We start from the raw sequence: 16230 nt of genomic DNA on the forward strand, positions 1-16230 counted from the left end.
CCTGTTGCCTTGTAGCCTTCAGGGTCCATCCAACCAGTCCTGTTGGAGACCAGTCCTCGTCGCCAATTGTTATGACCCGGTCTGGGTCATACTGATATAAACAGGATACAGTTGCAGGTATGCTTAATGGTTACTTTATTCAGGTTCTTCAGTTACAGGTACAAATCAGGTCTCATCAAGTCCATAAGGAGATAGGAGGAAATCGTGAGGGAAACCCACTGGCTCCCACCACCCAGGGTTCCTTAGATCAACCGCCTGGGTTAGAACCCATTCATACACAAACACTCCAAGATACCTCATACATTCCACAAATGACATCACCACATACCTACAGCATTCAGAAGGTGAAACCATAAGAAAGGAAGGCTGATCCTAACACAAAGCTTTTCAGATTGATCCCTATGGAGACAGTAATTGAACACTATGTGCAGGTCTTTCCATGGGAATTTTCGATGGCAGGTAGGGCAAAATTTAAAAGGAGTTTTGTCCATCATTAATGAAAAAGGCAGTTAGGAGAGGAAAAGGTAAAGGGGATGGCAGAATATGCATTCTCTAAAAGAAGTCAGTATGAAGACCTCCCACCTGTCTCCCTGCTGTAAGGGCCGAAGCCAGAAGAGGCCTGTGAAGGACGCGTCTGGTCAGCGATTCAGTCAGGTAGTCGATGGTGGAGTTGTCTGTCAAAGGCCGTCGCAGCAGTTAGTTGACTCTGCGGCAAGAGCGGGCAATAGAAAAGAAGGAACAAGTTACTTACCTGCAACTGTTGTTCTCCAGCATGGGTCTGGCATGAATTCACATGCTCATGAATATTCCCCGTCGTCAGGCTGGAAATCCTCGGTAAAAGAAAAAATCTGTTTGTTTTGTTTCTTTCTCCTAATAACCAATCACTGGTCTCTGGGTCATACTGCCCCCAGCCAATGACTGCCCTCTACCCAAGTCCCTCCTCAGGCAGCCATCTTCAGATTTGGTAGCACGTAAAGTGGCAGTAGGACCAAGAGAAGAACCGCAGAGGGGTAGGTGGGAGGGTTCGCATGTGAATCCATGCTAGACCCATGCTGGAGAACAACAGTTACAGGTAAGTAACTTGTTCCTTCTCCAGCATGGGGTCTGGCATGGATTCACATGCTCATGAATAAAAAAAACACATAGCAGTACACACATGCACAACCACGGGAGGTGGCAAGGCTCAACATTAAGCATTACAACAACTCAACATTAAGCATCTCTTACCGCCTCACCCGGCTCACCTTCAAGCAAACAGGTTGCGCAGCACTGCTTGGCCGACTCTGGACTCCTCCTCCTCCCTGGAATCCCGGTCAACGCATTAGAATCTCGTGAAGGTGTGAGTCGACCTCCACGTATCAGCCCTGCAGATGTCCAGCAGGGGCACACCACACAGGAACGCCATAGCCAAGAGCCAATGGGCTCTTTGACGGCCAGGCAACGGTCGATTTGCCAACCGGTGACAATGTATGATGCAGTCGGAGAGACACCTGGAAATGGAGGCCATGGAGAGGGCCTTCCCCTGGTTCACAGGGCCAAAGTTCACAAACAGCTGCGCGCCTTCCGAAAACTCTTCTTGCGGTCCACAATAGAGCTTCAGCGCTCTAGCCACATCCAGCGAGTTCAAAGTTCTCTCAGCCGGCGATGAAGGCAACGGGAAGAAAACAGGTAACACCAAGGGCTAGTTGAGATGGAAGTCTGACTGCACTTTGGGCATGAAGGAGGGGTGCGTCCTCAGCACGACCCTAGTTGCATGGAAAGTCAAGCACGGAGGCTTACAGGAGAGGTCCTGAATCTCGCCCACTCGTTGTGCGGAGGTGATGGCCACCAGGAACGCCTTCTTCCACAACAGGAATTTCAGAGGTGCCGAATGCATAGGCTCGAACGAGGGACCCATGAGTCTAGTCAACACCACATTGAGCTCCCACGCCAGGCCGCAGCCTTCACCGGTGGGAACGAGTGGAAAAGTCCTTTCAGAACTGCTTCACCAGGCGATGCGACCACAGCGACGATCGCCCCGGAGCTCTGGTGTAGCGGGAGATAGCCGCCAGATGGATCTTGATAGAGGCGTGTGCCAGCCCCACCTTGGCCAGCGACAGCAAGTACAGCAGCACTTGAGGGGCCGTAATCCGTAGAGGGTTTATCTTCTGTGCACGGCACCAGACAGTGAACCTCTTCCATTTATGTCCGTAGCACTTAAGAGTCGAAGCAGCCATGGCCTTGGCAAGCACCTCCTTGCAGTCTGCTGAGATCTCGTATCCACCAAACTCTAATGCTGCAGGAACCAGGCCTGCAGATTCAGCGACGATGGGTCGTGGTGCAGAACCGCGCATCTTTCCCTGGCGAGAAGATCCGAGTCTGCTGGAAGCTTGACTGGAGGGGACGCTGACAAGTCCAAAAGGTCCGGGTACCATCATCTGCCTCAGCCACGCCAGTGCGACGAGGATCATCCCGTACCGGGACCGTCTGAGATGACTGATGAGTTGCAGAAGCAACGGCAACTGTGGGAAAGCATAGAGAAACAGGCCGTCCCAGGGGAATGAGAATGCATCCCCCATGCTCCCCGGCTGGGGAAACATGCTGGCGAACCTCCGCCACTTGGTGTTCATCGTCGTCGCAAACAGATCGATCTGGGGATTGCCCCATCGTCGAAACAGTAGGTCCACCTGATCCTGCCTAAGTTCCCATTCGTGGCAAGAGCACAGCTCCCTGTTGAGTGAGTCGGCGACTGTGTTCTTCACTCCTGCCAGATGAAAGGGTACCAGGAACATCCTTTGAGCAACAGACCAGTGCTATAGGTCCTGCGCTTCATGAGAGAGAGCAGGGGATCTGGTGCCCCGCTGCTTCCGAATGTAGAACATTGTTGGGGTCTTGTCGTTGAAGACCCGCACCACCTTGCCCTTAAGGGACGGAAGGAATGACTTGAGGGCCAAAAACACGGCCCGGAGCTCCAGGACTTTGATGTGCAACAACTTCTCCGGGAGCCAAAGGCCTCTTGCCTGGAGATTTCAAGTGTGTGCGCCCCATCCCTTCAGGGAGGCATCCATTGTCACTGTCTCCTTGTGCGTTGAGGTCTGGAAGTCCGTGCCCGCGGCAAGATGCGCACGGACCCCCCACCATAGAATCGCTCAACGGAATGTCTCGTGGAGGGCGATCCTGTCCACGAAGCTTCCCTATGCCTGCATCCAACGGGTGTCAAGGAATTCCTGCAGTGGTCGCATCTGCAGTCTGCACAGCCAAACGAGGTGGATGCATGATGACATCAAGCCGAGCAGGGACTTGATGGACCTCACCCTGGTAACCTTCATGGACAACAGCCATTGTACGTTGCCCAGGATGGCCTTTATCCTGTCCTCCGACGGTGCAGCTAGGAGTGCCACCGTGTTGAGTCTGGCTCACAGGAACTGGGCGTCCGGCAATGGCTCCAAGCAGGACTTTGCATAGTTTATCGAGAACCCCAGTTCCATGAGCAGGCGGATGGTCCTCGCTGTGTGTTCGACGGCGAGGTCCTTTGGCTTCGCTCGGATGAGCCAATCGTCCAGATCGGGATAGACATGGATCCCCTGCAGGTGCAGCCGCACCGCCGCCGGTGCCAGGCACTTGGTGAAGTCCCTTGGGGCCGACTTCAGACTGAAGATGATGGCCCTGAACTGGTAGTGCCGTCCTTGGACCACAAAGTGCAGAAACTTTCAGTGCCCCTTGTGAATGGGGATGTGTAAGCAGGCATCCTCCAGGTTCAGCGACGACAGGAAGTCCCCTTCTTCCAGCTGTCCCAGCATGCTGAAGAGAGGAATTTCTGGGATTTTATATATTTGTTGAGGCGGCAGAGATCTAGGATGGGGCCAGCAGCCGCCGGTCTTCTTTCGAACGAGAAAGTACTGAGAGTATACTCCAGAGACCCGCAGCCTCTTTGGGACGAGCTCTATTGCGCCCTTCTTGAGCATTGCTCGTACCTCCAGAAGTAGTTGAGGAATGTGGTTTTCTTTTCTGGCCACGGGTGGAAAACAGGGACACTTCCTTTGGAACTCCAAAGTGTGCTCGTGGGCCAGGGCATCCAGCACCCAATGGTTGGTGGAGATGGATTTCCACACGCCGATGAAGTTCACCAGCAGGCCCTCCCACCGGGGGGCTCGGGTGGGGGCCCGACGTCACGGCCGGTTCAGTCCTGCTTCGCCGACTCCTTACTGCCTTGGGCCCCTTGGCGATGACAACGATGTCCGCCAGCCTTGTTGCGCTTCTGTAGGCTTCCTGCAACGAACAACGGGCCGCCTGACGGTATGAGGAAGAGCTGCCGCCTAATCCTTTGGAGGCACTTGCGACTTGCCTCCGGAGGGCCGAAAGGACGGCTGTCGTTGATGTCTTGGTGTCTGCCTTGATGGCCTGCAGTGACTGGTCTACTGCCTTGCCGAACAAGTTGTTCCCATCGAAGGGCATGTCAAGTACCCTCGTCTGAACGTCCTGACGGAAGTCGGTGGCCCTGAGCCAGCCACGCCAGCGAAGGCAAACGCTGTTGCCCATCTGGTGGAAGCCGGTGTCGGCGATGTCCGTGGCCACCGTAATGGAGTGGTCCAAAGCCACCTCGCCTTCTTATAAGATTTCAAGGGCCTGTGCCCTCTTGTCGTCTGGGAGGAAGTTCAGGAGGGGGCTATTTTAAACCACAGCTCCCTATCGTAGCGGGCCACGATAGCGAGAGCGTTGGCCGCCTTAATGGTCATCGCTGCTGACGAGATGACCCCGACATCCCATGGTATCCAGCTTATTCCCCTTGCCGCGTGGCGGGGAAGTTGAAGTCGACGCCGTCGTCCCAGCGGATTCCTTCTTGGCAGCCGCAGAGACCACGGAGTCCGGAGACGGCTGCGCTCTGAGGCACATTGGTGCCGAGTCTGGGACCCGGTACTTCTTTTCGTACCAGTCTCTCTTCCAGGGGCAGAGGATGGGTTCTTCAGGAGGGTCAACCCCTCGTCCCAGATGTCGCCCAACAGTGGGACCAAGAGCACGGTCTTCCTCTTGGCCTCTCGTCGCTGATAAAGGAATCCCTCCTCCTGCTCCTCGGGGCACAGCTGAAAAAGCTCTGAGGCCCTAGCGATCATGGCGTGAAACGAGCCAATTTCGTCGGGAGGAGAAGCCTGGGTGGGGGCGACGGGAGATCTGTTCTGTCGTCGCTGCCGCTGTCCGTCCGCGCCTTGTCCCTCGGAGGAGGGGATAGGGGTGAAGGATGGAAGGGTGGGGGCAGATGGACTCGCCTCCACTTGGGTGCAGGACTTCCCGACAGTCCAGGCGCTGCTGGATCGTCCGCCGGAGGCAAAGTCAACCTTATTCTTATTTCTGAACACCGGGTGTGCAGGGCTAGCAAGATGTCCTCCGATGTCCGTCGGTGGTTGCAGCGGTTGCGACGGGAGCATTGGCAGTGGCGTCTGCCGGTTCCTCGTTGATCTGCTGTTCCTCGTCAGCTCCCCCGTCGCTCTCCACGTCCGCCTCCTTCCCGTAGGACCAGCGATGAATCTCTTGTCCAAGACTGACTTGAGGCCCGCCAGCTCATCCTCGGAGGAGATAGAGTCTGGTAGGACTATTGCACCCCCCCTCTTCTCGGCTAGGGGCTTCACAGGGGACTTTCCGATGGGCAGGAAAGACGATTCCCTCCGGGAGGGCAGGGGAACTCTTGGCTTTGAGGTCCTCTCCACTGGGGCCGCATCTGCAGGTTTCGCCAGGGACGCTGCCACTTCCTCAATCGAGGCCTTAGCCAGGTGAATCTAGGCCTTCACGACCTTTGGCGCTTCTGAGGCCTTCACCCTTGGCTTTCTCCGTCGGGGTAGACCGGGGCTTCTCCCGAAGCTTACCCAGGTTTTCCGTCTTCCTCTTCGTTGAGCCGGAGCGTTGACTTGTGGTTGACAGCGTCGGCGATGCTGCGCCCGGACTGGCAGCCGCAGAGCCCGTGGACTTGCAGTGCTTTGCCTTATGTTGGGCCCCCGTCGCTGGAGCGCCCTCAAAGGTCTTAGAAGACCACTCAGACTTCTTCTTGGGATCACCTGCCGCTGGGCTTTTCGCCCCCGGGCCGGTCGGCAAGCCATTTGCGACGGTCCTTCATGGTACGGGCGGACATGTCCTTGCAGAATGCACAGTCCTCCACCACGTGCGAGTTGTTGGAGTGCAGGCAGTAGAGGCACCGGGAGTGCTCATCCTCGAAGATGTTCTGTAGACCACATCCTGGGCAGATCCTAACCAGCTTGGATCCAACGGGCGTCGAGTCTCCTTTGTGTTCGGCCATCTCCACGCGGGGTAGGCCTCAAAGATCTTCCGGAATCCGCCAAGAAGTGAAATTCGACGAAATTTCGCCCTTGAGGGATGTAGAGATTTCCGAAACGGGTCCCCGTTAATCGGAAGAAGAATCGGTGGAGCTTGAGGCTTGATTTGACCGAAAAAATAAGAGTAAACTCTTTGAAAAAAAGCAATACGCAGTAAAAGCTCGAGAGCGAAGCACGAGGACTCCCAACACTTTAACGTGTGGTACAAATCTGAAGATTGCTGTCCGAGGAGGGGCTTAGGTAGAGGGCAGTTATTGGCTGGGGGCAGTATGACCCTGAGACCAGTGATTGGCTATTAGAAGAAAGACAGTTCAGAAGCAAAACTAAAACTGATTTTTTCTTTTACTGAGGATTCCCAGCCTGACGGGGAATATTCATGAGCATGTGAATCCATGCCAGACCACATGCTGGAGAAAAGAGCAGTCTACAAATAAACCTTTAGTTAATCAAAGGAATCAGCCTGGAAAGGAACTCTGCAACTTGCGACAGACCACGATGGCTGAAAATAACAATCTGAGGGACCTCAATGCGTGAAGGACCATGTGTACAGTACACATCACACTAGGGATAGTATTACTAACACGCCCTGTCGTCATTAGTTTTCAACTTTCGAAAACACATCTTGTAATACCACAACTACTACTAGATGTCAGACTGTGCAGAGCATGTGATATAGCAGATCCACAAGCTCTAGAAATATATGGGATACATTACTCACCGTAATCGTATTTCTGATGCTTGTCTCTGCTTAGATTCACATGCTGTGCATAGGCCGACATCTAGTGGAAGCTGCGGAGTATTACAGTTTGTTTTTCGAAACTCGAAAATGGGCGTCGACACAGGCGTGCCAGTAATACTATCCCTAGTGTGACGTCCACTGTACCCAAGATCCCTCACGCGTCTAGGATCCTCAGATTGTATTTTTTCTGACATGAGGAAGCATGAGGAGTAGCGTGAGTACAGATAATCCAAGCAGATAGACAGAAAGGTAAGACTACAAGCAATCATGCGCCTTCTCTCGGAGGGGAGGAAGGGTGGGTCGCATGTGAATCTAAGCAGATACAAGCATCAGAAATACGATTACGGTGAGTAATGTATCCCTTCTGAGGCTTGTGGAATCTGCTTAGATCACATGCTGTGCATAGATTAGCGAGCAGTACCAGAAGAAGGAGGTGGGATGTGAGAAGGGTCATGAGCAAACAGGTGTCTTAGAACCGCTTGTCCCACTTGTGTATCTGTCTTGGAATGAGTGTCAATGCAGTAATGCTGAGTAAAAGTGTGAATAGAGCTCCAAGTAGCTGCTTTGCAAATGGTGTCGAGGGGAACATTTGCAATGAAAGCCAGAGTGGCCCCAATGCCTCTAGTAGAGTGGGCTCTTGGCGTAAAAGGCAGAGTTTTTTCAGAAAGAGAGTAACACAGCTGTATACAGTTGATAATCCACTTCGAGATAGCGCCTTTAGAGACGCGATCTCCCTCTCTGCCTGTAGCTACGGAGACAAACCGTTGATCTGTTTTCCTTAGCGGTCTGGTTTTATTTACATAGTAGAGGGCCGCCCTACGCACATCTAGGGTGTGTAGTTTCACCTCAGCCGAGCTTTGCGGGTTCTGGAAGAAAGCCGGAAGCTCGATGGACTGGTTTACATGGAACTTTGATATAAATTTAGGTGAGAACCTAGGGTGTGTGCGTAAAACCAGTTTGTCTTTGTGGATAGTAAAGAAAGGATCCTGCACTGACAGAGCCTGAATTTCACTGACCCTTCTTATAGAGGTAATGGCTACTAAGAAGGCCGTTTTATAAGTCAGGTGTTTGAGACTACTTTTATGCATGGGTTCGAAAGGGGGGCCCATGAGCTTAGCTAGCACCACATTAAGGTCCCATCCTGGCGGTGGGTTCGAAATAGGAGGGTGAAGTCTCTTTACTCCTTCCATGAAGGCTTTAACTACTGGTACTTTCCACCACGACACCCTGTTATGGGATGTGGTGTAAGCCGAGAGGGCTGCCAGGTGTACTTTCAGAGAGTTAAAAACCAATCCTGCATCCAGCAGGTGGAGCATGTATGTCACAATGTTGGAAGGAGTGCAATTAACAGGGTTGATTTGTTTATTCTGGCACCAAATAACGAATCTCTTCCACTTGTCAAAGTAACAGTGCCTTGTGTTTGGTTTCCTGGATTCTTTTAGGATGTCCATACACCTCTGTGGTAAATTGAGATGTCCAAACTCTATGACCTCAGGAGCCATGCTGCCAGGTTCATTGAGTTGGGTTGCTGGTGCACTGTTTGACCTTGTTGCTGGGACAGTAGGTTGTACCAGGCTGGAAGTTTGATGGGCTCGCACACCGCCATCCTGCGTAGGTGTGGAAACCATGGTTGTCTCGCCCACATGGGAGCAACTAGGATGAGCGTCATCGATTCCTTATCTTGTACACCACTTTCCTGATGAGAGGAGTTGGTGGAAAAGGGTACGCAAACATCCCTGACCAGTTCATCCACAGGGTGTTCCCTTGTGAGTCTGGCTGGGGGAACCTGGATGCAAATCCTGGGCATTGTTTGTTTTCGCTTGTGGCGAATAAGTCTATAGTGGGGAAACCCCACTGAGAGAAGAGATCTTCTACGATCTTTCTGTGAAGGACCCATTTGTGTTTTTCTGGGAGGGAGTCTCTGCTTAGAGCATCCGCTAGGGAATTGAGCTCCCCTGGAACATGTTGCGATGACAGGAAGATGTTCCGTTTGAGTGCCCATATCCAGATTTTCTGGGCAAGCTTGGACAGATTTGGCGAACGAGTCCCTCCTTGCTTGTTTAGATAGAACATGGCTGTCGTGCTGTCCGTCCGGATCTGCACCGACAAGTTTAGTAGATGGGGCTTGAACGCCCGAAGCGCTCTGAATACTGCCAGAAGCTCTAGCAGGTTTATGTGGTTCTTGGCTACTGAGTGAGACCAGAGACCCTGAGCTGTGTGGTGGAGATGGTGAGCTCCCCACCCAGTCAGGCATGCATCTGTAGTCACCACTGCCTGTACTTCGGGATCGTAAAAGGGTTTTCCCCTTGCGAGATTCTCTCTTGTCCACCAGTGTAGGCTCTGTACAAGTGTTGGCGAAACGACCACTAGATCGTCCCACTGACCACTTGCCTGAGACCACTGTTTCGCCAACCATTCCTGCATGGGACGCATGCGCAGTCGCGCGTGGGGGACCAGGTAAATGCATGACGCCATCATGCCCAGTAACCGCATTGCTTTGCGTACCGTTATTTGTTGACCCGACTGATAATGTGGAATTTGCAGTAGTATATTCTGAATTCTCTCTTCCGAAGGGAAGGTCAACCCTTTCTGAGTATCTAGGATTGCTCCTAGGAACTGTTTTGAGGTGCTTGGCACCAGGCTTGACTTCTTCTCGTTGATTGAGAAGCCTAATTCGTGGAGGAGGTCGATAGTCCTCTGAATGTTTGTCCTGCAAATTCCTGGGGTTTCCCCCGTTATGAGCCAGCCGTCCAGATAAGGGTACACTGGGATTGCCTCCCTGCGTAGGTGTGCAGCTGCCACCGCCAGTACCTTGGTGAATACCCTTGGTGCTGAAGCTATCCCGAAGGGCAGTACCTTGAATTGGTAGTGGCGACTGTCCACCTTGAAGCGCAAGTACTTTCTGTGCGCCGGGAGCATGGAAATATGAAAATAAGCATCTTTCATATCCAAGGTTGCCATGTAATCCCCCTTTTTTAGGAGGGGGATTACCTCTTGTAGCGTGGTCATACGGAATTTTTGGGGCTTGACATACTTGTTGGCAGGCCGTAAGTCCAATACTGGGCCGCATTGTCAAATCTTTCTTTGGCACAAGGAAGTAAGTTGAATAGATACCCTTGTTTACCTGGTGTCCTGGGACGAGTTCTATCGCGTCCTTTTCTAGCAGAATGGCGATCTCCTTGAGGAGGATCTTCTGATGTTCTAAGGAGTGTACTCTTTGTCGTGGAGGATGGTTCCGGGGACGCTGCAGTAATTCTATACAATATCCTGTGGACACTGTTGACAGCACCCATCTGTCTGAGGTGATCCCTTCCCAAGCCTGGGTGAAGTTGGAAATTCGTCCCCCTACTGGGGTTGCGTGAGAAGGGACCCTGAACTGAGCGTCACTGTTTTGGTGGAGGCGTGCCACCTCCCTTGTTGGGGCTGCCTCTGCCTCTCCCACAACCTCTTTTGTTACCCCTGCCGTAACTTTGGGTAGACTGCTGGCTGTTGTTCCACTGTGTACCCTGTCCCTGGGCATAGTTGCCTCTTTGTGAATTTTGGCCGCGTGGGCGACGAAAATTACTGTTCCCCTTTGGTTAGGGGGTTTGTTGGTTAGTTGGCCAAGGGATTTCAGTGTTTCGTATTCGTCCTTGGCGTTTTTTAGTGCGTCTTCGACCGCTTTCCCAAACAATAGATCGGGTTCCACCGGCTTGTCTATTAATGAAGCCTGAGTTTCTGTTTTGAACCCCGACTGCCGTAACCACGCATGTCTTTTGATAACAGTACCTTCTGCTATCAATCTCCCTGAGTTGTCCGCGGCGTCGAAAGTTGCTTTCAGTATGCAACCAGACACGGCTCTCCCTTCTGCCGAGATCCGAGCCAATTGGCCCTTTAACAGTTCAGGAGCAGAGGTTATGAGTGCCGCGACCTCTTCCCATTGATGGCAGTTGTAGCTGGCCAACAGGGTGGTGGAGTTAGCAATCCTTGCTTGGTAGGCGGACGTTGAGGCTACCTTCCTGCCAAACCCGTAAAGTTTCTTGCTGTCCTTGTCGGGAGGAGCTTCTGACGAAGATAAGGGTGTTCCAGCTCTCTTCCGAGTGTTGGTAACAACTAGGGAGTCTGGTTTAAGATGTCCTCTTATATAGAGAGGGTCAGACTGGGCTGCCCGGAAAAGTTTTTCGACCCTGGGTTTGACTGCTCTGGTGAGGTTTGGGTTCACCAGGGACGGATCTATTCTTCGTTGGATGGATTTAAGGATAGGGATGGTCTGAGCGACCGGCCTCCTCTCTCCCACCAACTCTTCTGCGAAGTCCCTTTCCTCCTGTACACCGTGGGTGTCGATGTGAAAATGTTCTGCCGCGCGAGCGAGAACCTCATTAAGGAGGGGCTGGTTATCGACTGGCGAGTCGGTAATTGGGGCTTCGTTCTCTACCGGGGAATCTACTCTGTAAATTTCCTGCTCATCTTCTCCCTCCTCCTGGTCCTCATCATCCGCATAGTATTCCGTCCCGGTTTGTTCCTCCATAATTTCAAACTCCTGGTCCCCCTCAGGGAAAGTGTCTCCTTGGTACCTGGGGTGTGGAGTAGAGTATGGAGTAGAGTAAGGCTGCACCTCAAAGGGTTCAGGTCTTTCGAACCGGGCCTTTTTACTTAGGGGGATAGGATCAGTGGGACCTGAGGGTGTGGCCCCCTGAGGGTCATAAGAGAGGAAATGCTCTGGATTCTTGTCGTAAAAATCTGCCAAGGAAAATATCCTTGACATGACCCTGTCTATGTCTTCACTGGACCATTCTTTGGAACAGGGGATGACTTTAGTAGGCAATTTAGGGGACTTATCAAGGGTACCCTTGCTGGATGTTGATCTCTCAGTAGACTTGTATTTGTCTGTCTGCTTCGGGGGAAAGGAAGGTCTTACAGGAGTGGAAGAATGTGCTTTCTGCTGTTTCCCCCCCTCCCCGTGCGTGGAAAAATGTTTTCCCTGTCCCTTGGAGGCCCCGGAGACTTTCGACGCCTGGCGTCGAGGATTGGAAGAGGTATCTGTGTCTTTCGAGCGTGGGGCCTCGTTGGTGGGCTCCGTCTCTTGGAGCGCGGCCTGGGGGTGGAAGTCGTCTTCGTCCTCCGACGATCGAACTTCCGTTAGTCTAGGGAGCGAGGCACTCTTGGCAAGAGTGGATGATTGCCTTGTGTCATGAGGCGATCTCGATCGAGAGCGCCCAGAGGACACCGAGTCGGACCTTTCTATCTGTGCCTCTTTCCGAGAAGTCGACGTCGTCGAGGTTCGGTTGGACTTAGTGTGCTTAGTGTGTGTAGGGTGTGTAGCGCTTGCGTCGCCGGGGGTCTTCCCCATAGCCGCCCTGCCGGACGACCTTCCGAGGTCGGGGACCTGCGCTCGGCTGTCTTTCGACGCCGTAATGCCCTCGCCGTCCGAAAGTACGGCGTCGCTGCCATCGCTGAAGGCGTCCTCCGCTGCCATGGCCGCCTGCCTGGCGTGGTGGGCCCAACGCTTTGTCGAACGGTCCTTAAGTGTCTTAGGTTTAAACCTACTACACGCTCTGCAGTTCGCTTCGGGGTGGTCCCTCGGCAAGCAGAGATTGCACGTGGCGTGCCTGTCGACCCAAGGGTATTTGCGGTTGCACTTGGGGCAGAATTGGAAAGGGGTACCCTCCATACGCACCTTGAGGCAGCGGGCTGATAAGTGTAGGAAATATATAAGGTGTACCTATATAGCAAGAGTGAAGAGTATGTACCACCCCCCACTCTCCCTACTTGCAGGGCCGAGGCCAGCGGCCTACCAGGCCCGGGCCGAGGCCAGCGGCCTTCCAAAGCCCAGATCCGTCGTGCAGCAGCCGACGGTCGCTGTCTTCTCCAGCCGTCGTCGAGTGTCGAGGGTCGACGTTGGGGTGGGGAAGGATGTCAATAAAGAATTATAAATGTTGATTATAAGCAAAAGTATGGCTAAGGCCAGGGGACTCCGCAAAATGCTTCCGACCAGTATGGCGGAAAAAAACAATCTGAGGATCCTAGACGCGTGAGGGATCTTGGGTACAGTGGACGTCACACTAGGGATAGTGTTACTGGCACGCCTGTGTCGACGCCCATTTTCGAAAAACAAACTAATACTCCGCAGCTTCCACTAGATGTCGGCCTATGCACAGCATGTGATCTAAGCAGATTCCACAAGCCTCAGAAATTCAGAAATACACACACACACACACACACACACACACACAACCCCCCCCCCCATGTGTGCTTATGAACATGTATGTTGATCTAACAACTAGCAATACTCAAAATCACTCATCGGTTTAATGTTACTATATGTGTTATCAAAAGAAAAACTATAAATGTTTTATTCTTTTAACATAGTTGAAATCGAGCCAAAGGGTGGGAATCTGCATGCACAATATACTGAAGATGAAGTGCCCTAATGCCATTTGTTTCACCAATTTGGTACTGCTTTGGCTCCCCTTCAGAGAACCCTACTGGCCCTTCCCATGACTTACATTCCTATATCTCCACTGCTGGTTCCCCTTCATCCCGTGGCAGTCAAATAAAGTCACTGGACTTTTGTGCGAGATGGCATCGAAGCAAACCTTTTTTGTGTGCAGAGGATCCCCGGGACGGATGTCTTCACGCCAGCCAAAGGTGTATACCTGCCGAACAAAAAAAATGGGAAGATCTGATAAAAGGTTTGCTAAAAGCACTATTATGCAGTTTGTGAGTTTAGTGGTCCAAAGATCTCCTGGCACACATGCATCATTTTGAGCCAGGTACTAACAGTAACAAGCTTTGGCAATGGCAATAATTTGGGCTTTTGTGTAGCACAGCTGTAGTGGTACCAACTACCCACTGTTGGTAGAAGGATGGAAAATGGTGTGAGTACTTGGGCATCTAATAGCAGTGCCTGGCAAAAGCTTAAAACATATGCACATGCCCAAGATGTTGGCTTTGCCAACGCTCGGTTTAAACAGGACTTCAGTGAAGGACATGCAGAGTCCCAATACATCGAGTGGCTGAAGGCAGACCTGGTAAGACTTGTATTAGATAGTTACATGTTTACAACTCCAATTAATTAAGTTATTAACTCTTAGAAGCATGCTTTGAACAAACACTGGCAGACAATCTGAATGTGAATCCTGATGGTAAGACTTGATTAAAGCAAGCTCAAAGAGTTCCCATGAGGATGTGTTTTGGGCAGGCAGACGCAGAAATGGGTGGAAATGGCCATAGGATAAGCATGGCCACGGGCAGGCAATGGGTGGGCACATAACCAAACACCTACAGATTCTGTTTCCTCCAACGTCCATTCCTCCCTATCTGTACTCCAATGCAATAGTTTCGGCTTTTAGGTGTCACAAGCGACACCTAGTAGCCGCAGAGCTACATAAGGAAAGAAGCCGTTTTTTTTAAAAAAAAAACATCCTAAACAAGGGGTCGCCTGGGACTGACATCCCTCATCTGGGACAGGAAAGCTGCAATAAGGCGGTAATGGGTGGCTAAGTAAAAAAAAAAAAGAGGGGTAAGCTTTCTTTTCCAAAGCGGCGATGAGCTTTCTTTCGTCTGCATGTCCGGACTTTCTAACTCAAACACAATTGGCTCTCTGTGCCCTTTGCTGAGAAGCTAATTTTTTATTAATTTTTGCAGTTTTATGTGCCGCGAACACAGATCGGAAGCAAAGGCACTCTATAACTGCCATTATGGCATTACACATTGTTACACTCGACTGCAAGTTTTCCCCTTTTCTTTGTATACTCTCTCATTTACTGCCCTAGAGGCTTATTAATATGTGACTATAAAGCAGACTACGAGTTAAACTGCTTGACACATTTGCTTCTGGGGCAATAGCAATGCATCTCTCTCGCTGCCCCACCTTCAAGAGTTTTAAGTTGAGGTATGCTGGAACACGATTCCACAAGGTGCTTTCATGGTTAGTAATGGCATTGGGCACACGCTTTGGTACGGTTGGCCTCAAGCATTCTGATGCCTGCACACGCAGAGCCTTTGGCCCAGGGGCAGTATCCAGTTTCCATTCACACTGTACGGGGCACTACCCATAATCAGTCCCTCTGCCAAGTGCCAGCACCACTGTGGCATGCGCCAAGCCCCCTCTGCCTATGACTCACTTGCCATGCCCAGGGACATCTACACATACATAGACCCCACTGCCACACCACCAGTTCCATCTTCTGTACCCAGAAGGGTATAGGCATACCCTTGTCATAATCCCTCCCATGCCCGGTCCATTCTGCTCAGATGTCAGCGATACCCACCTGTGTGCACTGTACTCTGTGTAGCTCATCTCGACTTCTATCCGGACCTATCACATCTGCCTTTTCTATCAGGGGACTCCCACGTGCGTGCGCACATCTGCACAGAATGATGGCAACCGTGGTCTTTTTAGACAGTAGCCTGATGAACATGCGTAACGTTGAAAAAACTGAAGAGACAGCGCGCAAAACTCCTCATGGATGCAGAGAACTGCATGGCCATCTTGGTGTGGGGCCCAGTCACGTCCACTTCGGTATCAGGCGAGGGGGTGGGTCGAAAAATGTCTCTTCTAAAGGAACGTATTTTATCTAATTATAAATGCAGGCCAATAATAGACATTTTCTTTATAGATAAAACTTTAGAAAATGTTACAATGTTTTGTTTTAGAGCTATAAAAGTTTTGATTTCTGTTTTATGGCATGGTCAGCGAGTTCTTCAATTATGCATAACTGAACCAGGCAAGCCTGCGCCTTAGATCAACACGTGATCACACTGCACCAAAGGCTTCCTTAAAAGGGAGCTGTTTTCCTCAGCGCTCGCACAGTAGTAACCTGGGAGAGGAGGGAGTGAAAGTAGGAAAGGATCCCTCTACGAACCCTGCGGAAGGAGACAAAGCTGTGGGCTCCTTCCATGGACATCGGGCACCACTCAAAGCCTCCCCCTGCTCCTCCATGTCGTGCCAGTGGAAAACAAATGTGCAGTTTTAAATCAGGATGTATGCATGTAAAAAATAAATAAAAAAACACTAAATATTTGTAAAAGTTAAAAAGAGGGTTCATCCATCTTTTAACATTAGTGTTTTTGTGAAATCGTATGCAACATATATTTGAAATTTGCTCTACACATGAATGGATAATATAAATGGATAATATAAATGGAACAAATTTGCTAATTGCCTAAATATCTATCATTTTATTTGGAAGATGCATGGTATATTTA

General features: G+C 51.3%; 1 protein-coding gene across 1 annotated transcript in view; it reads right to left on the reverse strand.

The window, feature by feature from the left end:
* GALNT10 (polypeptide N-acetylgalactosaminyltransferase 10) overlaps nt 1-16230 on the reverse strand; it is a 1380999-nt gene that overhangs the window by 182272 nt on the left and 1182497 nt on the right. The window contains exon 11 of the mRNA XM_069653980.1: nt 13527-13676. Coding sequence (XP_069510081.1) covers nt 13527-13676 — 150 coding nt within the window. The remainder of the gene's footprint in view (nt 1-13526; nt 13677-16230) is intronic.

The sequence above is a fragment of the Ambystoma mexicanum genome, chromosome 3q (genome assembly GCF_040938575.1).
Source record: "Ambystoma mexicanum isolate Mex_15411 chromosome 3q, UKY_AmexF1_1, whole genome shotgun sequence".
In the NCBI taxonomy this organism is placed as follows: domain Eukaryota; kingdom Metazoa; phylum Chordata; class Amphibia; order Caudata; family Ambystomatidae; genus Ambystoma; species Ambystoma mexicanum.